The sequence below is a fragment of the Cnephaeus nilssonii genome (assembly GCF_951640355.1).
Source record: "Cnephaeus nilssonii genome assembly, chromosome: 13".
Lineage (NCBI taxonomy): Eukaryota > Metazoa > Chordata > Mammalia > Chiroptera > Vespertilionidae > Cnephaeus > Cnephaeus nilssonii.
Genome location: NC_137084.1, coordinates 71243515 through 71266453, shown reverse-complemented (window position 1 = coordinate 71266453; position 22939 = coordinate 71243515). Strand labels below are relative to the sequence as shown.

At 38.6% G+C, this 22939-nt stretch overlaps 1 protein-coding gene across 1 annotated transcript in view; it reads left to right on the top strand.

The window, feature by feature from the left end:
* Window positions 1–1956: 1956 nt before the first annotated feature.
* Window positions 1957–22939, top strand: part of ELMOD1 (ELMO domain containing 1) — a gene marked incomplete at its 3' end in the record, with an annotated part of 41307 nt that continues 20324 nt past the window's right edge. The window contains exons 1-5 of the mRNA XM_079789375.1: window positions 1957–2053; window positions 12967–13112; window positions 13244–13272; window positions 14518–14615; window positions 18480–18609. Coding sequence (XP_079645501.1) covers window positions 2037–2053; window positions 12967–13112; window positions 13244–13272; window positions 14518–14615; window positions 18480–18609 — 420 coding nt within the window. The 5' untranslated portion in view covers window positions 1957–2036. The remainder of the gene's footprint in view (window positions 2054–12966; window positions 13113–13243; window positions 13273–14517; window positions 14616–18479; window positions 18610–22939) is intronic.

The following is a 22939-nucleotide window of genomic DNA, read 5'->3' as shown; positions in this document are numbered from 1 at the left end:
TTCTCTTTCTGTTCCAGGATCCCATCCAGGATACCACATTATAATTAATTATCATATCTTCTTAGCCACCTCTTGACTGTGATAGTTTCTGAGATTTTTCCTGTTTTTGATGATCTGGAGATGTTAAGGAACACTGGTTAGGAATTTTGTGCAATATCTATCAATAGGAGTTGGTCTGATGTTTTTATCATGATGAGACAGGGGTAAAGGTTTGGAGGAGGAAGACTATGGAGGTAAAGTGCCATTTTCATCCCAGCATATCAAGAATGTACTCTGTCAGCATGACTTACCACTGTGATGTTAACCTTGATCACCTAACTGAGATAGTATTTGTCAGGTTTCTCTACTGTAAAGTTACTCGTTCCCCCCTTCCACACTATACTCAGGAAGTCACTCTGTCCAGACAACATTGAAGGGATTAAGAATCCTGCTCCAGCTCCTTGAGGGCAGAGTATCTACATAAATTATTTGGAAGTCTTCTGTACAGGAGGATGATCTAGTATTCTCCATTTACTTATTTATTCAGTCATTTATTTATATCAGTATGGAATCATAGATACTTTATACTTTATGGTATAATCCAGTGCTACATTTATTACGTTACGCACATTGTCCCGGTGTTGGCCACCAGGGGCCCTTGCAGTTGGCTCCTGTGTTTATTGGGCATCGCCTTCACTGTCTGCCCTTTGAGCACAGTCTTACTTTCTGGCACAACAAGACGTGTCAGGCTCACCGGTGTGTTCCCTGCCCTGTCCCTAGACTCAGCCACTCCTCCAAGGAGCCTTGCTTCCTTATCTTAGAGAATATTTTACAAACCATAATCTGGGCTCTGGGTAGACACTAATGCTTTTTAGTTAAAATTTGGATTCATTTTTAAAAGCCACAAAAGTACAAAGAATAATATATATTCCCACCATGTAAAAAAGGACACAAGTTGTTTTTCCCCCTTTGTTTTGCTTGGGATATGTTTTAAGAAATAAAATGCTTATCAAGTTGAAGGTCAATTTTTCTTCCCCAGTCCTAAACCTCTCCCTGTCCCGCCAGAAGCAACCACAATCTTAAATTGATGTGTACACTTTTTCCCCCAAGCATGCATGGAGTATTTACAGGAGAAAAAAAAGTGTTAAAGACTGGCTTTGGGGTTGAGTTGCCCACCTTTCTGAGCTGTTCTAGTAGGTAGTTGTGTCTCTTCCCTCAGCCACTTGTCCATCCACTCAGTTCCTCATGTTGCCATTGCAGCTGGTGTTTCATTTATCACTCCTCCTCTTCGGCAACGTCTCTCCACTATTGTCTCCAGCCTCTGCCTTCTCTAGGCTGTTTCATCCCCACTTTGTAGGCAGCTTCTGCTGCCCTCCTTATAAGAAGGAAGAAGGCCAATAACCTGGTATTATAGACTTTGTTAAAGCAAATTGTAAGCTGAAAAGTGCTAGGCAAATATAAAACCTCACTGTTCTAGTCAGAGTGCAAAAAAAAATGAGGGGGGGGGGCGGATATGGAGCATATTGTTCACTTGTTTGGAGTAATTGGCTCTTTAACGCCTATATTTTAAAGACATTACCAGCTGCTTCTAGTTATTTTTTAGTTGTACTTCTGAGAGGTTGGCGCTGCCAGATTTCAGACCATCGGCTATCTGGAAATCGGGATAATTTTATGGTTCTTCATTTTTAAAAAAATAAATACTCTTCTTCCAAATGTAGAAATGCCCAAAATAGAGAAAAAGCTTACTATTGCAAAGATTGCTGATGAAACTAATAATTTCTCCAGCAAGTGACTTAAAATGAAAGGCTTTAGCTATAATCTCCATCCATAGAATTGAGTGGCTTCGTGGGCAGTTGGGTTGACAATGCTCCGTGTGCCATATAATATTGTCCGCTTACTAAGGCAAGCAGAACTCTGGGGGGTGGGGTTTCCAGCACCCTTAGTAGTAAATACATCTATTTTCTTCCCACAGCTGGCACTTATTTTGACAAAGGCCAACTGGAAAGCAGTTACTTGAGGACAGTTTGGATAACATCTGGATAAGCAGAACAGGCACAATGAAGCACTTCCTGAGGTAAGCATTTCTAGTTTCCCGGATGAGCCCTTTAAAATGAGAAACTTCCTCTCCAATTAGGATAATACTTTTCTTCACCATTTGTGATACGGTAACCATGTCTCACGTTGTACTTCAGCTAAGAATAATTTGGTCACAAGATTCCTCTGCCAACCCTCTGTGCACATTGATGCTAAACGAGAACGTTTACACATGGTAGATTACAAGCAATGACAAGACAGCATGGGTGCAAAAGCGCGGGGCAGGGAGAACTTTGGACAGCCTTGATGCTTGTATCTGTAGAGTGGTATGCTGCTGGCCTTCAAGTTGAGGTCTGGGGATTGGTAGAATCCAAGAATCAATATAATTTGTGTACAATCATTTTCCTGAAATAAGTAATTTTAAATACCCCTTCATTTAGATTTTGGTTGGCTGGCCAATTCCTACAGGTATTTTCAAATATTCCCTTTTGTTAAAAATATATATCCCAAGCTTCTGCTCTGCCTGCCTCAGTGATGTCCCCGGAATCTGCATTAATTGTTGATTCCCTGAAGACTCTGCTGTATAGAGCACTGTGTATGTTGTTGGTAGGTTTGGGGGTGATCTTGTTTTGTTTTGAAAGCCATTAGGCTTGACCTGCAATTGTTTTCAAGAGTATTGACTGTCATTTACAATACAGTAATGGAATTCTTGAAGAAATTTTACATCATATTAAAACATGACAAAAGTAATGTCAGTCTAGCTCTGAAAATTAGAAAACAAAGCACACTCTCCCTCGAGACGGTGGCTTACCTCTGTACACATGCGTGTCCCTTGCTCTGGCTTCTTGTCTCTGAAAAATCAGTGGGCTTGCTTCCTTTAGGAAATTTAATTGTTTCAGTGGCTGCCATTTGCGATTTTCCTTTCCCCACTGGTGTTGTTCGCACCATTGTTTCTGGAGCACGGAGGTCGATTTGTGTGGGAGTCACTATGTTCTGCTGCAGCTACTGATGTTTAGTGGATCTTACAACTGTGAAGACCTCCCTGGAGGTCACCGTTTAACTGTTCACAGGCATTAGCATTTATAGGCATACTGCTCTCCCATTTATCTCGGCCGAGTAAAAAGATAGTATTTGAAAAATCACTAGGAGATTTGCCAGCAAAGTATTTGATCTGATACATGTTTTGGGTTGCCATGGTAATAAACCCATCTGTTTCCACATTATGAGAAATTGGTACTTATGAATCCCTCCTGAATAGCTCTTAGTGGTGGAATCATGTTAACAGAAAGCTGTAGTGTGAGATGAAGCTCAGACATCAGGAGCTCCTTTTGTGAAAGGAGAGGCAAAAGTGGTCAGGTTTGTGCCAAGATTGATGCCACTGGATTTCTTCTTCACGCTCTTGCTGGTTTTAGAAAAACTTGAGTCGCCTCAAAACCAGCCATTTTAGGAGAAACAGGAGCATTTGTGTTTGTTACGTTTTTTTGTTCAATTGAGTAGGTGTAACATTGTGTTTGGTGCAGATGATAACTTTTTAAAACTAAGTTGTATGTGATGGTTTAGAACTGGTATGGGTAAACTCGACCACTGTAATTTCATACAGATGAGTACCGAGGATAGTGGAACCAGCACATCCCTCTCAGTTGTGTGTTCTGATGCAAATTTTTCTCTTTTAAGTTGGCATATATATTTTATAAATATTACTTGACATTGATTATTTATGTGAAACTGAGTCTAGGATAATAGGTTACACAACAAGAAAGATACTTGAGGATTTCCATTGACCATAGGTTTTGATAATGAAAGCAAATTCAATCATTGCCCTTCGTTGGTTGATTTTTGCTTTTGGCTTTAGTTTTTGTTTTGAATGCTTTTATTAAGTTATAATGAGTATGTATTCATTATATGTTAATGTTTATGGAATTTGGAAGGCTAAGAGGGCAGAGTAATAATCCTGCTTTACAACTCTATCATTTAAACTGCCTTTTTACTCCCTGTAGTCTGTGCCCACAGATGTTGGACAATTTGGAAATATTTTTATTTGAACCAAAGAGAATGTTATGTACACATTGCCTGAATAAATCAGGTGTTAATTCCTGAGCTCAACAAATATGTAGAATAAGGAGTTGATTTTCATTGAGAAAAATTCAGCATTATTTAAAAACCCCCAGAGTGATTGATTTGTCAACTTCTGAGTTGCTGTAGAATGAAATGCTCCATGTACAGTCTCAGAAGAAATGAGTTTAACCATAAAGAATCCAGGTTGAGGGAAAGAATGGATTTTAATCCACATTTAAGATACATGGGACCACACTCTGCTCTCTCCAGCTCACTGCTACCATCAACTATATTAATGGTGTAACTACTCAGAGTATAAAGGAGTGAGGAAATATTTGATGTTTGTTTTTAAGAAATTACATGAGAAGTTAGAAACAAATGCTATGGATTAGTACACTCAACTGAAGGATATGTTTTAAATTGAGATTAGATATGGGATATTACATAAGTATATCATTGTCACCAAATATGACTTTTTCCAAGGTCTGCATTAAAAGAAAACCAGAGATTAAATGGAGAAGAAAGTGTGTCTATGTTTTATCTGAGAAAGAGAGGGCACTTTCTGAGCCCCAAATAGAACTGAGGCTTAGGGTTTAGTTTATACACTGAGTGGCCAGATTATTATGATCTCTGAATGCATAATAATCTGGCCACTCAGTGTATATTTCTTTTGGGAGCCAAATTTTTTAAACTTAAACTTCTTCTAATGCCACTTCTTCAAAATAGACTCACCCAGGCTGTGGTATTTTATGGAAGAGCCACACTCAAGGGGCCAAAGAGCCGCATGTGGCTTGCGAGCCGCAGTTTGCCGACCACGGCCCTAGACATTCAGTAAATGTTGGGTTTGCGTTTCATTCATTTAACTTTTGTATTTAACTTTTGAGTAAGGCATGCTGATTTCCCTGTTGTGCTTGCCTCCTTTACAGGACAATCAAGAGTTGAATTACTGTCCCATCTCAGAGGAAGATACTTTCTCTCTGCCTCTCTAGCACTCTAAGCAATTTCTTTTATAGAATTATCACACTATTTTTTTTTTTTTACTTTTTTGTTTTTATTGTCATTTTCCTTACTAGATTATAAGTTCCTTGTGGACAGGGATGGCATGTGGTTGTAGTGAAATTAAGTTCTTGACCCATTTTTGCTTTTTCCCTTACATAATACCCACACGTTTTCCTACTGTACTATACACCAGTCTTCTAATTTTTTTATTTGTTCACTTTAGTGAAGGAATAAGTAAAGTACCTTTCAATGATCACTTTTAATTTTTCTACAGTACATTTAAAAACTCACTCTTTCTAGGTCTTTAACTCAACAGAAATTAATTTTTTTATTCATAATACTGAGAATATCCTCTAACTTGGTCCTGATATATATATATATATATATATAGTGTATCTATAATACTAAAATGCTTACTGCTCATCCTTTACAGAAGATTTGGGGGCTTATGATGGATAATAACTTTCCCTTATTTAATTAATTTATTTATTTACTAGAGGCCTGGTGCACGAAATTCGTGCACTGGGGGCGGGGGGAGGGTGCCTCAGCCCGGCCTGTGCCCTCTCGCAGTTTGGGAGCCCTTGGGGATGCCTGACTGACAGGGATGTCCCCCGAGGGAGAGGGCCTAAGCCAGCAGTGGGACATCCTGGAGGCGGGAGAGCCTGGCATTGAGCATCTGCCCCCTGTTGGTCAGTACATGTCATAGTGACCAGTCATTCTGCTGTTTGGTCAATTTGCATATTAGTCTTTTATTATATAGGATTTATTTGTTTATTTAAATCTTTATTGTTGATAGTATTACAGCTGTTCCCCTCTATTTCCCCATTGCCCTCTCCACCTGGTTCTGGCCCTACCTCAGGCCTTCACCACCCTGTCATCTGTGTCCATGGGAATGCATATATGCATATAAGATCTTTGGTTAATCTCTTCCTGCCCTCCCCTCCCCCCTTCCCTCTGATATTCATCAGTCTGTTCCATGTTTCCATGCCTCTGGTTCTATTTTATTTATCAGTTTATTTTGTTCATTATATTTCTTATTTGTTTACTTTGATTTTTAGATTCAATTGTTGATGGATATGTATTTATTGCTATTTTATTACTCATATTTTTCTTCCCCCTCTCCCTCTCCCCCTCCCCCTCCCCATCCTCCTCTCTCCCTCTCCCTCTCCCTCTCTTCTTCTTCCTCTCCCTCTCCCTCTCCCCTCTCTCTCTCCATCTCCCTATCCCTCTCCCTCTCCTTTTTAAAGAATACCTTTAACATTTCATGTAATACTGGTTTGGTGGTGATGGACGCTTTTAGTTTTTTCTTGTCTGTGCAGCTCTTTATCTGACCTTCAATTCTAAATGATGGCTTTGCTGGGTAGAATAATCTTGGTTGTAGGTCCTTGCTATTCATCACTTTGAGTATTTCTTGCCACTCCCTTGGCCTGCAAAGTTTCTGTTGAGAAATCAACTGACAGTCGTATGAGTGCTCCCTTGTAGGTAACTAACTGCTTTTCTCTTGCTGCTTTTAAGATTCTCTCTTTGTATTTAACCCTTGTCATTTAAATTATGATGTATCTTGGTGTGGTCTTCTTTGGGTTCCTCTTGTTTGGGACTCTATGAGTTTCCTGGACTTAAAAGTCTATTTCTTTCAGCAGGTAGGGGAAGTTTTCTGTCATTATTTCTTCAAATAGGTTTTGAATATCTTGCTCTCTCTCTTCTCCTTCTGGCACCCCCATAATATGAACATTGGTATTTATAGATTTATTTAATATTTTGGTTCTTTTTAAAATATTTTTATTTACAAAAAAAGTTTATATTTTAGATTACAATTACATACTTTTTAAATTTCAGTGTAACGTGTTTGCTGCTTCCTTTATAAATATTATCCAAGTACCCCAAAATATCTGATTTTTAAAAAATAAGTCTTGTAAAATGTATATATTTAAGCATCAAATTTTTAATTGAATTGTGATGTCATTAATAAATTAAGGAAAACTTGTGCCTCCTTTTCTTTGAAAGAAAAAAAAAGCCAATAATTAGATTTTGTCCCACCGTCAGCCAGTGCTCCCTAATTCCTCAGATAAAATTTGCCTGGATGTAAAAATAGTGCCCTTTGCTATAGCAATAGAATTTGGAATAGTATCAACCCATGATGGGTTTACACCCACCACTTTTCAAAGGCAGTGTGATCTCTTCAGGTAAAGAATGATGGAAAAGACCACAGGGCCCCACACAGCCTAGGCACTGGGCACTGGGCATTGCCTCTCAGCTGCTCATTAAAGAAAATATACTCCTGTTTTTCTAGAGGCACACAAATGGTTTCTTTGTGTGATTTCACAGTTCCAGTTCATGTATTAAGTCCTCTGCAGCCTCTTGTTCTAATAGAAAGCTCATTATACAGAGAACCCCAGTTACTAGGCCAATTGACAAGTTAATTTCCAATTGATGGCCAGTACCCCTGATCAGAAACTTCACTAGAGCAACTGAAAATTTTCTAAAGTAAAATATTGATATATTTGACTAAAAAAAATTAGGCTTTCATCAAAACCAACTGAAAAAATTTTAATGTCATTTTAAAAAGTTGATGGAAAAAATAAAAATTTAAAATTAAATAAATAAAATAGTAAATATTTTTAAAGTGCCTAAAATGCTAGAAATGTTGAGCAATTTGCTGTTGTTCTTTACGCCCATTTAGATGAAAAGTGTTTCGTTCAGGAAACTGTGGTTTGAACAAAGAACTGTGATTATTTTGTACGTTTCCTTCCTCACCAATAGTGTACTTCTTATTTATTACAGGATTTCTTCAAGCAAGAATTAACTTTCATTAACAAATTCATTGAAACTTTTCAAAATAAACCAGTTTTCTCTTATTATTCCAAAAGAAGACGTCAGAGTCACAAATTTAAGATGATGGAGTAGTGTTGCATTACAGGTACCCAACACCCTTCACCCCACAGGCAGGAGGCCACTTGGTGCTAGGTGCATCTCCTATTTCAGAGGCCCCACTCCTGCTGAGTGGGTTCTTCTAACAAGGCACAAGACAGGGACTTGCTTTTACTTGATAGCAGGGATATGATCCATTTTGAATAATTTACATTGGGTGGCTATTCTAGTTCAAGCTAGAGAATGAATGTTCAGTAATAAACGTGATCATAATTGTCTTTAAGAAGCATACTGCTGTGAACTCAGCCATAAACCCCACTCTGCAGCATACTAATAAACGACAGTAAGATAAAATACTGGAAACAGGAAATGTTTAAATAAGTCTTATTATTAAATCAGATTCTCCCAGAGCTTAAACAAGTCATTTAACTTGTTGTCATTTTCATTATTAGACTATCAGTTCTTCCTGCAGTAACTCCTTTTGGAACACCATTGAAAAAGTTGTGATAAAAAATCGAAACAAATACCAAAAAATGCTGTGCATATAGTTCTTAAAAACAGGAGATGGTGATCAGGTTTTTCTCCTCATAGTCTTGAAAATTTGGCTGTTATTCCGATAAAATGTAGCACATCTTTTCAGTAGTGAGTTGAGAATCCTCCATCAGAACTGAGAAAACTAAATCTAGTATTATGAAGAAAAAGAGCAAAATATTCCTCTAATTAAAACTATGTTGATTAGTTTGATGATTCAGGACAGGAGTTAAAAACAAGTAGAGCTACGAATCCCTGAGCAAGGGTTTCAGATGGTAGAGAGGGTGTGGCTATAATTCTTTTTTTTTTTAAATACTTATTGTTGAAAGTATTACATGTATCCCCTTTCCTCCCCCATTGTAATTCTTATTCTAAGAGTAAGAACAGAAGGATAGGATTAAAGAAAGCAAATGGGATCTGCCTCATAGATACACTTGAGATGTCTCCATGCAAAGCATGCCAAAATAAGGAGATGAAGGAAATTAAGAGGAGAAAAGGTACTATGAATCTGTTCTTAAACTCAGAGGAGAATCAGACCCTTCCTTCCTTCCTTCCTTCCTTCCTTCCTTCCTTCCTTCCTTCCTTCCTTCCTTCCTTCCTTCCTTCCCTCCCTCCCTCCCTCCCTCCCTCCCTCCCTCCCTCCCTCCCTCCCTCCTTCCTTCCTTCCTTCCTTCCTTCCTTCCTTCCTTCCTTCCTTCTTGCCTTCCTGCCTGCCTTCCTGCCTTCCTGCCTTCCTGCCTGCCTTCCTGCCTTTCTTCATTCCCTTTTTCCTAAATCAACCACTGATTAGCTTAACATCATTTAAAGATCAATTTCTTTAATTTCTTCCTTTTGAGGGTAGACATGCAAAACCAGTTTAACATTCTCACAAAATATTTAATTATGTTTACTCTTCTCCTCTGGACCTTCAGCAGTTTTCCCATAAACTTTACAATGTAGGGACTTAAATACATCCAAGAATTTAAACAGTGAGCTCCTTGTTGACCAGGAGGTCATGGTTCCGTTCCTGGTCAAGGCACATGCCTGGGTTTTGGGCTCGATCCTCAGTAAGGGGCGTGCAGGAGGCAGCTGGTCAATGATTCTCATCACTGATGTTTCCATCTCTCTCTCTCCCTCTCCCTTCCTCTCTGAAACCAATAAAAATATATTTTTCAAAAAGAAGCGAGCTCCTGGAAGCACTTGATGGTAAAGAACAGCCAATCTGAGATGCTCGCAAGGAGGTTTTGCTCCTCTGTCCTTTCATGAGGAAGCAAGCTGTTACCAAAATAAGTCTTCCAAAGAAAGGGGTAGCCCTGGCATTTCCATCTCTGACCAGGCTTTAGGTTTGTGATCTAAATGCAAAATAAATTATATTTGTCAAAACATTGTTTGATCGATTGTCTGGCTTGAAAAAAATATAGTTTTTAGCATGCCAGGAAAATATAGTGCCTGGCATAGCAAGCTGGCCTTTTAATGAAATATCTGTGGGTATGTTGGCCCATTAGGAAAAAAACAAGGAAAAAAATAAAAACTATATCCTTGTTAATAAATAGCATTATCAGAACTACTGGCCCAGGAGTTATGAAAGGGTAAGGAGGCAGTGTCTAAATCATTTCATCATTGAAATGGGCATTTCTCGTTCATGATGTGTGGTATTGTTTATGTGATTATGTGAGAGGCACGTGATACACCTCCCATCGTGCTGAGTCCTAACAAGTGATGCAGCTTCTCTAACCCCTCCCTGAAGTTTTCCAGTGGGTTTTCCTGACTTTGACAGCTTCAGCATCCTCAGAGGAGTTGGGGGGAAAAAAAGATAAAAGAAAATAGAACACCATGTCTTTTCTCTTCTTTTATGTAAGGCTATCTTCATGCAAAACAGTTCCCCAGGCATATTCTTCTCATATACAAAGAGGCCAGGGGGCTTTCTGCCACCTGGGATGACACTTGGAGGTCTCAGGCCACATCTTTGTATAGATCTGTTGGAGAAGTTGTACGGGGAAAGCTTTCTGCAGTTTAATGTGAGCTATAATAGGGTCTGGTGGCTTGTACCCTAAGTAGGGTGAGTACAGGGATTCGCCTTAAACAGTAATCAGAACTCTCTTCTCTAGGAAGACTTAGTACCTCAAGAACCTGATTATCATGGAGTCCTGACACGGGCTTAAAAGGCTTCATTTGAGGAGCTGGCCCACATTCTAGGCAAACTGCACTGGAAACTGCACACGGACACCGTAAGGATAGATATCATGGGAAGCTTTTTGTCCTTGACTTAATAATAGAATGATGCCAACCAGCAATTAATATCATGGCCATGTGGCTGGTGACCAGTTCACAGAGATAGTGCTTAATCTTTTTCTCAGGCATAGCTATCCAATAGTTGGAAAAATGGAAAACTTTTCCAAGAGAGTAAATAGAGGTTTATTAAATTTCTAATTAAAATGTCCCACTAAATTTAATTTTAGGATTACTTTTTTTTTGGAAGCCGATAACCTAAATCCTAATAGATCTTGGAACATATTTAACTAAAACAGTTGAATTTCAGACTTCACAACATAGTAAATTGATTTTTTGTCTTTTAGCAGAATCTAACTGACTCCCCATATAAATTTTATATGCCCTTTTATAATGGCTTTGGTGACAATTTTATACACTTTAATTGTTTTTGTAACTTTATAAAAATTAAAATAACATATACTCCTTATAGAAAAAATGAAAATGTACTTAACCAAAAAAGAAAATAAAAATTACTCACAATTTTATTATCCAGAAATACCACTGTTAACAATTTTGTTGTGTATCCTGCCATTTTTTTCTTTTTATTTATACATTACCATTAAACATTTTTGTTTGCTTTTTAAATAAAATATAGATCATCCCATACCAGTTCCTTTCTAACTTCTTTTTATTTGATAAGCATATTATGAACATTTTCTCATATTATTAGACATTTTAGAACATACTTTTATTGCCTACAAAGGATTCCACTTTGTTATTTTAGTGTAGCAGTTTGGTTTCTTCTACTGTTTCCTCCATCTCCTTTGCATTTATGTGAAACCAGAGGCCCAATGCACGAAATTCGTGCAAGGGGCTCCGCCCTCGCAGCCCCGGTTTCATCCGGAAGGTCATTCCGCAGTTCGGCCATCTGGTCTAATTAGCATATTACGCTTTTATTATTATAGATAGATCTTATGCTTTTGTTCAAGTTAGCCTTTGGAAATTTTTATTTTTATTTTTTTTTATTTTATTTTTAATTTCTTTATTGATTAAGGTGTCACATATTTGTCCTCATCCCCCCATTCCCATCCCACACCCCTCCCCACGGATGCCCCAACCCCCTGTTGGGAAATTTTTATTTTTAACACAGGCTGTTCAAGATATTGGGGCCAGAGCAATTGGAACAAAGGGAACCTTGATCAAGGTGTTGGTTCATATTCAGGGATGAATCACATCATTGAGGCTATTGGTTAACTGCTCTAATTTATCTGAATGATCCTAGATCACCTTACGTTAGAACTGGAGGGAATTAGTGAATATTGCAGAAGAAACATCTTTTAAAAATGCCACTAATAGGAAGTAATAGAAATATTCCTGCCTACTAGGAGCACACAATATTAAGAGAAGATGATTGAATATCACTTTCTGGCTGTGAGTCCTCCTTATTTCTATAGCTTGAGTCATTTTGAGACTTTGAACAGTACCATGAAGTAGTAGGCGCCGACATATTAAAAATAAAAGTCAGCACAAAACACAAATTTACCTGCCAGAGACATTGTAAGTTACTTCACGGTCTGTTGAGGTATTTTTGGAGATAGGGTGTGCAATTAAGGAAACTTTAGTTAGCAGGGGTCAAGAACAAACTTGTCATAAGGTGGAGTTTGAGGATGTTGAAGAACCAAAAGTCAGCACGCTTGTTCAGTGAACTGATGGGGCACCTTCTGGCCAGTTCAAAAAGTGTCGGGATTGGTCAGCAAAGAGGACAGGTCCTCAAGGAGGACAGCAGTACCTAAAGGAAAGCCGAGGAAAGGAGAAAAGAATGTAAACAGGGAAGAAATAAAATAGTGGCCAAAAGGGCAGTAAGGATGGGCTGGAGATGATCCAGGGCTAGCTGAGAGGCTGTCTACAGACGCAGGAGAGGGGAGTTCCCAGGACGTGTCCCTCAGGGGGAGGGACCGCGGGAAAGACCATCTCTAGGTACTGGTTATTTTAAAACATGCTGATTTATTTAAAAATGTTCTTAAGTGCCTTGTGCTCAGGCAGTTGGAATATCAAATTTGCTAGAATAGGGCTTTCTTGGAGTTGCTTTAAGTCATAGTAAGTGTGTCCTCACAGACTGGGCTTGCCTCCCAATGACGGGTTTGTAGCTACCTCAAATAACATAATGTGGGATTAGCAAAATGAAGTAAACTTGTAAACCCAGACGTCCAATGGCTGATTTTCCTCTGGGCTTCTTTTCTTGCTGGTGGTGGCTGCTTCCTATTCTCTTCCAGAGTCCTAGCGGAAGGTGCTGTCTTTTGTCTTTGACAGAATGTTGATCCAGGTGTGCCTGTATTTTTACTGCACATTTTTGTGGCGCTGCCTGAAATTTGTCATGAGGAAGCTGACCGGAAGATGTGAACTGCAACGGATCTGTTACAATACCAAGCCTGGAGCTTCTAGAACCATGAAGATCGGTAAGCATGAGACAAAGAAGTAAACAAAACGTAGGCTTGGTGTGACTGAGAACGTTATAGTTCAGAACAGTAATTTTGAACCACTTGTAAAGGATAATTTCTAATCACTTTTAAAATTATCTCTTTTATAGAAACATCATTGAGAGGTTCAAAAAGTAAGGTAAGTAAAATTGTTTCTGTATTTTTCAGCAACTTTTCACTTGGAAGCTCAGATCCATCATCAAAAAGTAAAAATTTGAAGAAACAAAATATACCATTATAAAAACTAATGAAAACTGAGAAGAGAGAATTGCCTTTACTTTTAACATGAAAGTAGCCACTGTATGTGAATTTTTAGGCAGATGTAAGGTGCACTTTTTACTTCACTGTCAAATTCATCTTTTTTATACCTCTTCCAAAAATCATAAAATAAAAATAACTTGAAAATAGGAGCAGCATTAACTCTCTGGTGTTAATTATTTCACTTTATGCTCAAGATTTTCCAAGAAAATCAAGGTCACTATTCCAGTGTTTATAGCACATAGTTAATATCCACATAAGAGAGAAAATTGGTGTTTTTTTTCAAGATTCTTTTTTTTTAATTACTTTATTGATTAAGGTATCACATATTTGTCATCAACCCCCCTTTTTCAAGATTCTTGAATATTATTATTTAACTAGAGGCATGGTGCATGAATTTGTACATGGGTGGGGTCCCTCAGCCTGGATGGCTATCCGGGCCAATCAGTCGGGGCAGCAGGAGTTTGGCCAGTGGGGTTGTGGGGAGGGGTCATGGGAGGTTGGCCAGCCGGCCCTATCAGGGCCAATCAGGGCCAGCTGGCCGGAGGGACTGCGGGAGGTTGGCCAGCTGCGGGAGGTTGGCTGTGGGAGCACACTGACCACCAGGGGGCAGCTCCTGCATTGACCGTCTGCCCCCTGGTGGTCAGTATGCGTCATAGTGATCGGTTGTTTGGTCATTCAGTTGTTCAGTTGTTCGGTCGTTCGGTTGCTTAGGTTTTTATATATATAGATTTTGGTATCCTTAAGACTATATCCCCCTTGTACTTCTCTCAATTGTAGACATAGTGCCCAGTAACAATAGAAACCAGGTATGTTGAGAGAGAAAATGGAAATACAATATTTTAATAAGTATTTTAAAACAGTTAAAAATGGTAAAAAAACAAAACTTACTATTTCTGTTTCATGTTATTACCTTAATCGGGAAAAGTATACTACCCCATGTGAAAATGTCAAATTCACTAGAATTCAAATATTAAATCATTATTTTCTTTACATTTAGTTTAGGTTAGTATCTTCATGGAGAAGCTTTAAACAAATACTTGAAGCCCCTAAGTAGACCCTAAATAAATCCTGCTTAAGCCACTGGTGTTCATGACAAGGGAAATGATTGAGACATGTTTTCTAGCTGTTGCAGACTTCAGTGAGTGTTCACCTTGATGCTATTGAAAAAACTATAGAAGACATCATGGAACTGAAAAAAATTAACCCTGATATAAATCCACAGTAAGAATTATGTTTATTATTTTATAAATACAGAACACAAGTAATGGCTACATATTCATTATTTCTATAGCATGCTTGCTCACTTTCTATCTATCTACTTACCTGTCTATCTCTTCACCTCCCCAACCCCCAATCATTTCTAATGTTTTGAATTTCAGATGCAGAATAAAGAAAAAGGTGCCATTTCCATATTTTTAAATAGTAGCAACCTTGTACTTTGTTGTGATTTATGCTTATGCTTTGAGATGCAATGAATGTATGAAATATGATGGATGCCTCTGGTATCAGCTGAAATAAAGGGAGCCCATTCATCAAGTCACTCCATGCAATGCCCGTGTTTTACGGTACAGTCCAAGTTCAAATTGTAAATGTGCCTGCGCCGATTCTGCTCCATCAGTTCATGACAGGCTGAAAATCCAGGAGACAGTCCCTACCTGCTTGTCAAGAGGACAGGCATGAATATCTTGACTTTAGCCCAGTGAGACCTATAGAAGACTTCTGACCTTATTTAAAACCGAGAGGGGGGTGGGGCGCATGTGTAGGAGGAAGAGATAGTTTTTGTTAGAAGACTTTAGAACTTTGTAATTTATTCATTTCATCTTGGAAGTATTAAAATGCATTTGGCAATGTACATGACATTTAAAAATAGCTTTATATATTCCACTGGGAACAGAATTTTTTCAGTGAAAAAAAATGAGCTAAGGATATTGGGTAGAATAAATTCTGCATGCAGATATATTTAGAGACAGTTTAGGCAGGTAAGAATCAAGCTGTCTTTTAGATATGCATAAGAACTTCAGATGTTGTCCCTGAGAAAGGCTTTTCATTGCCAGCGACAGGGAGCTGTAGTTAAGGGAATTTCAGAGTTCACTTTGCATATGTCTGTCTCTTTGAGGGATTCTAAGTACTAGCTAATTTGGGCTCATCACAAAACTCCATTTCCACGTGGTCTCCAAACCATTCTTCTGCAGACACCAGCTAATTAGCTGCCTTTTTCTTATTCAGCCATTAAAGGTGATTTAATTATGCAGTAAATGTCTTTTTGAAACCTTTCGACATATATTTTATATCTCGGGGAAGGTGATAATAAGACAATTTATTTTAAATTAAGTTGAACAAAAAATGTAAGACTACCATTAGGCATGAGAGATATATTAGACCCATAATCACATTTAGAGGTTGGATTAGATTGAATTAGCAAATCTTTTCTGTCTCTTCTATGAAAGATATATGTTTCACTCAGAAGCATTTCCTTGCCATCTATTCTTTTGATTTCCTTTAGGAAAAAAAAAACGCTTATAGGTAGGAGATTGTGTTTTTACATCTCAATATTGATTTTGCTACTTTTTTCCATAGATAGACATTGACAAAATGTGATTTTTTAAATTTAAATAATTTTCTGAAAAAAAATCAAGAAATAGAGAAGGCTAGGGGAAATATTTTATAATTTATCAAGTCATTACTACTATTAACCTCACTTTGGTTTTTGTTTTATTCTGTTTTGTTTTGTTTTTGTTAATCCTCACTTTTTTCCCATTGATTTTTAGAAAGAGTAGAGGGGAGGGTGGGAGGAAGAGAGAGAAACAGAGAAACATTGATATGAGAGAGACACATCGATTGGTTGCCTCTTGCACACTGCATGACTAAGGCCAAGGATCAAACCTCCAACTCAGGTACCTGCGGGAATCGAACCCATGACCTTTCAGCGCACAGGCCCATACTCTAACCATTTGGCCACACTGGCCAGGGCCACTTCACTTACTTGTTTTAATTACATTTTTTCAAGTGCTGCTAAAGCTGCTGATAAGAATCACTACAGTAAAAATTGAATTGGCTTCTCTGGTGGCCTCTTCTCTCATTTCTCCCACTCTCTTCTTTCCCTCAAAATTAACTCTTTCAGTCCTGTGTTGGTTTCCTGGGTGCCCAGTGCCACTGTCCACTTTTCCTATGTTAAAATATCTGATTTGGTTTTTTGGTGCTATGGTAACAAGGGCCATTTCATTGAACATTCAGTTTTATTTAAGTTTAGCATTCTGGGTTATCTTACATGGTCCTCTACGTTTGGAGTAAGTATATAATCCTAAGACATAATTATCTATTGCCCCCAACTTTAGTCTTAACTTTCTATACATCTTATTTCCCCCCCCCCCAAAAAAAAGGTGATGATAACACTGTCATCATGATTATAATGACCACCACGAGAACAAAAATGTCCAAATTTAGTGAGTGAATTAGGAGTAGGAGTATACCAAAGAGTAACTCTTGGGTTAAATCATAGGAAGTTGCTAACGTTCAACTGTTTTGACCCCAAAAGCTAATGACTGTAAAGAATTTAACAGGAATAAGTCAATGTGAAATACCACCTTTAGATTTAAAATGCCATCAAATGAATGTAGGAGAATAATTTATGTGACAGTAGTTTATATGAAACGAGAATCTTGGTAATTAGTTAGCCATCTGTTTACTAAGCTTGCAGTGTTTTGTGACTGCTTAAAGAGACCCCATTTTACCTCCTAGGTTGTAGGAGAGAAAAACAGCATTCAGATCATAGGAAGTAATGATTGTGTATCACGCTTGCCAGACTGTTTTCTGTTCCGGTGGTAGCTGTAATGGGCTGTTAAACAGTGTACATTCAGAGAAGACTGAGCAAGATAGTAACAATGGAAAACCGTGTCACATGAGAAGGAATTGAAGGAACAGGGAATGTTTTTAACCACTGCAGATGCGACTAGAAGAAAGAATCACTATCTCAAAATTAATAGGCACAGTGGGGAAAAGGCGGAAATACATTTGCTCAGAGAACAGAATTTGAACCACTTGGTAAAAAGGAAAACAGATTTTGTTTCAGCCTAAAGGAAAGTGTTTCGGCAACTAGAGAAGTCAGAATGAAATGGCAAATCTTGTAAAATAGTGAGTTCTTACTCTTGGCATTGCCTATCTGTTAAGAATGCTCCCAAGCAGAGGTGTTTTGTTGTTGTTTTGATTTTATTTTTACTCCTAAGCCCCTGAGGGCTATTTCTTCCTCTGACTCTGTATACACACACACACACACACACACACACACACACACACACACACACCCTTCTGAAGTGTTCTGATATACCCACCTAGTGGGGACTAAATGATCCCTAGGAACCCATTATCACCTATATTTTCTGCTTCTCACTTACAAATCACCTGCATAAAGAACTCCCTTGCCCTAGGTCAGTGGTCAGCAAACTCATTAGCCAACAGAGCCAAATATCAACAGTACAACGATTGAAATTTCTTTTGAGAGCCAAATTTTTTAAACTTAAACTTCTTCTAACGCCACTTCTTCAAAATAGACTGCCCAGGCCGTGCTATTTTGTGGAAGAGCCGCACTCAAGAGGCCAAAGAGCCGCATGTGGCTCGCGAGCTGCAGTTTGCAGGGTTGTGGATTTGATTCCGGTCAAGGGCACCTACCTTGGTTGTAGGCTCAGTCCGCAGTAGAGGCAAGTACAGGAGACAACCAATCTATGTGTCTCTTTCACATTGATGTTTCTCTCTGTGTGTCTCTCTGCCTCCCTTCCACTCTCTCTAAAAATCAAGGGGAACATATTCTTAGGTGAGGATTAAGAACAAAAAATCCTTTGTTTCTTAAACCACATTGTTGCAACATAGCTTAAGAAAAGGCCAGAATGAGAGGTAAGTTTTCACCAAGTTCTACAACTGTCGATGCAGATGCAGTGAGAAACTGTGCTTCTATTAGATAAATGCTATTTGGGCAATCCCCTAAATATTAGAGAAATAGGACAAGTCCTGCTGTGATTACATCACGTGAACAAATGCCAAAGTATGTTATGCTTTTCTTCATGTGTGTTTCTTCCTTTTTGAACACCACAGGTTGGGAATCTCTCTCCAGGCTTGCCTTCTGCAGATCGTCGGATACAGAAACCTTATTGCAGATGTGGAAAAGCTGCGCAGAGAGCCCTATGATTCTGATAACCCCCAACACGAGGAAATGCTTCTGAAGGTCAGTCCTCGAACACATTGCAGACCCTCACTTAGGCCAGCTAATGTGTGCTAAGCACCTGCTGTGTGATAGGCACTTTATCCTAAAAAGGCATCTATATTCAGAAGTGAATTTAGAAAACATTTCAGATGAGTAGTTCTGAAGGTTGATTTAAAAATTTTTATCTTAATTTCTTAAAATTCAGTGCTTTGGGGTAGCATCTTATTACGTTCCATAGTACACCATCAGATCATGTAAGATTCTTAAGGTTTTGGGTTGACAGCCAGAAGTAACATTTATAATTGCATATTAGTCTCCCAGCAATTTTAACACACCAGATATAAACCTTCATCTCCACTTCTAATAGTCTCCAAGTTACATGAATAAATAATCATTATGAAGGTCTTGGGTAATTTCCCAAGAGGGCAATTGCTGAAACAGAAACCAACCTCATCTTCTTTGATGTCTACTAAAAGTCATAAATGGAAATCCCAGGACACTCTTTGACGATTGCTATTTCTCCTGTTGGCTTTCAACACAGTTAAACAATCTAAGCTTGAGCTCCATGTGAAAGCCCACAGAAACCACCTCTGATGCTTTCTCAGATTACAGGAGAAAATTGGCTTTACACCTAAATTCTCACATGAATTTTCCAATGAAAAATTTACCTCCAACATCTGAACCAGCAAGAAGAGTAGCTTTACCAACCAGTTCAGTGCCCAGGTCTTACTCATCTTTGCACCCCTATGTCCAGAGCAGTGCCTAAAATTCAAAAGGGCAGTAACAAAATTGGAAGAAAATATTTGTTTAGCTGCCCTAACTTTATTTTATTTAAAAATGTCAATTAAAGATGTAATTTTAAAAGTGTATCTTGTTGTGGTTTTGTGTGAAAGGAGTAAGTACTTAAACAGATGACTCATTGGTCTCTACTAATTAGTGCCAGATCTGATGTGAATCATTAAAAATTAAAGAAGCCTCATTCTTAGCAATAGTTTTTCTCCTTTCCTTTCTCTTCTGTCTAATTGTAGCTAAGCCACTGACTGAGCTTCATCTCCTTTCATTGCCTTATTTTTTCCATTTCTGATAAAGGAAGTTGAGTTCAATAAAATGATTTCAGGGTGGGAAATAAGAGGTGAATGTAAGAGAAATGAGGTGATATAATGAACACACCGGCCACAAGCACCTGAACAATTCATTCGCATGGCTGAGATGCCCACTGAATCAATGGCATTTGAGTACTTGCTGTGCACCATCTTAGCTGATCTGTTGTCTGTGTGCTGGCACATAGTAGTCAGTATGGGTGAATGCATGAATTATTGTAGTTCATTAGATACATGTCAAGAACTTTTGTGATATGACTTACCTGTGGTCAGGATTTCAGTATGAATGTGTTATCATTTTTTACTGCCACCATTATACGATGTAAGGAAAGTGATGGTTGTTACCTTTGCTTTAGAGGTGAGCAAGCTACCATTGTTTTAGTCCAGGCTCTGGTTCACACAGGGAATTACACAGCCAGGACTGTCTATTATTGTGTTTGGCAATTTGAGGAGAGGCATCCTTTCTACTCATAAGTGGCTTGCAATCTAATTAGAGAAATGCTATGCGTTTACAAAGATCACAAAATCTTACTGTAGAGCTCCCCGCAAATACCTCTGGAGTGGTTTCCATGCCCACTGCCTTATTCTAGCCATTATCTCCAATTGGGCCAGTAACACTTCCTCCCACCCATCTCCTTAAATACCGTTGGAGGGATTACCTAGTCATGTCATTCTCTAGGTTAAAAACTTCAGGTTCCCTCGGTCTAACTGTAGAAAGCCCATGCACCTTAGCATGCATTTGGGACCCTTTCTGATTTATTTCTTTAAGCTCTCTTTCCTGTATCCTGTCAGATACAGCACATTTCCACCATGCTCTGCCACTCACCCTGACCCAGATGGCTGTGCCATCCCCTGTGCCCACGTATGTACTCATGCTGTTCCCTCTGTTACCCATTATTTTTACAGCAGACGTTGCTTAATTTTTTAAGACCTTATTTATTGAATTTAGACATCTTTTCTATCCTCCCCAAGCAAACTTAGGAGTGGGGTCTCTATTTCCCTCTTCAGTTCATTCAAATTGCAAGTATGATAGTAACAAAATCAGTAATAATAAAACATTCATTGAGTGTTTAGTATGTGCCAGTCATGTAGGGTAAGTGTCACAATAACCTTTTGGTGAGATATAGGTATTATCCCCATTTTTCAGGTGAGGAAACTGAGGCTGGGCAGTTAGGTGACTGCCCAGCTCACACAGTTAGAAAGGGCTCTACACTACTGTACTGCACTACCTCTCAAGGGAGACACCATGTCTTGTTCCCATTTGTATTTCCAGAGACTGGTCCATGGTTTGTGTTTAACTGACTGAGCGTAGGGTTCTTCATCTTTAAAATTGGGTAATAATACCCTTCTTAGCTACTTTATAAAATTGTTCGGAGTCAGTAAATCTGGCCAGCCACCCATTTTTGTAAGTAAAGTTCTGTTGGAACACATCCATTCATTCACTTATCTATCATCTGTGGCCACTTTTGTACTACAGTGGCAACATTAAGTAGCTGTAGCAGTGACCGCGTGGCCACCAAAGCCTAAAGAATTTACTGTCTGGCCCTTTACAGACAAACTTTGCTGACTCCTGGTTTAGGAGTTTTAATATGTTGCTATCTTGTGTAAGTGCTTTGATTTGTAAACATAGGAGACCATTATCACTGTTTCTACTTAAAGAATAAAAAGAAAAATCTGGATTGTATGATCATTTAAACATAGGCTGAAATGAAACTGAATCATAATCACTTTATATTCATGTAGTACTGTCCACGTGAATTATCCACATGGACATTTTTATTAAACATTTTAAACGAAATTAATAATAAAAGCAAGGTTTTAGGGGGATTCATGACGTAATAGAAAAAAATATAACCCAGAATGAAAAGACGCTGTCCTCACGGGAAGAGGGAGTCCCACGGTGGCCTCCGTGAAGCGCTGCTTTTGAATGAATGGCCTTGCCCTGCAGCAGACCTGAGACGAGGCAGACGTCTTTAAATACGCTTGCAGGAAAGGCTCCGTGCAGAGAACAGAATTAAACGGAGCGTGGACCTTAATGGATAACAGTCTGATGCAGCATGCAGTTTCTACATTGTAGCTTGTCATCTGCCCCTGGAATCACCCTTTTTAGCTCTGGTCTCCTTCACTTGGCAAGTGGCTTTGTAATAACGCCGCTCCCAGGAGCACAGTCCTAGGTCCCGACCAGAGGCCCCGACCACGCCACCTCAGTTCAGATTTCCAGTCGGCTTCCACGTGAAAGAAATAACCTCATTCCCTCAGGGGCACCCTGCCTCTGACCCTCACTTTTTTCAGGGAGGAGCCTATCTATCGGAGGAGAATGCAGTAATTCAAGCATTCTTACAGGAAATATGCACATGGTGGCACTCATATAAGTATTTTAGCATAATCAACTTTCATTTAACAAAAAAGTGAGCCTGATTAAAGCAGACAGGATTAAGAACTTAATTTAGAACACTTTTTAGCCATTAGTCTTATCTATCTTGATACATGAAATTATTAAAATGGAATTCCTTTTTAAAGCATTTTATTATTTAAACTTTTCCTCCTCCAAACTAAGTATTCCGCCAATGAATGAAGTTTATGACTTAAAATGCTTGTTTTTGTTCTTTTATTTCACTCACTTGATGAAATCAGGTACATTTAAACAGTGTAGGGCCCTGAGATCACTTGAAATTATTGTCCACATGAATGTGATGAGCTTTACAGTCTGTTTCCTTTTGTTTGTATTTATTTTTCATTGTGGCAGTAATGGTTCCTAAAGGCATTTTTAAAAGAGAACTTCTCTCTCATTTTTCGGTACTCTTCTGGTGAACACAGAAACATTTTCTGTTTTGATGAATGCAGAGCACTGGCAAGTTCTTATGAATAAAATAAAAAGACATTTCTTATACCCGTGTTTCATATTTTGCTTTCAAGGATGACATTTACTTTCGTTCCTCTGAAATTTTTCTCTCACCCTTTAGAGTAAAATTACCTGTGGTGCCACTAAGATAAAATATTGTATCATTTCAATTACACATAATTATTGATTAGTGCCTAAAATAACTTTGATGGATTACAATTCTTTCGTTGGTATTTCCTGTGATTGAGCATTGTTTTATACTGTGTCATATATGTGACAGGCCCTAGACGGTTTGACTCAGTGGATACAGCATCGGCCTTCGGACTGAAGGTCCCAGGTTCGATTCTGGCCAAGGGCACATACCCATGTTGTGGGCTCGATCCCCAGTGTGGGGCCTGCAGGAGGCAGC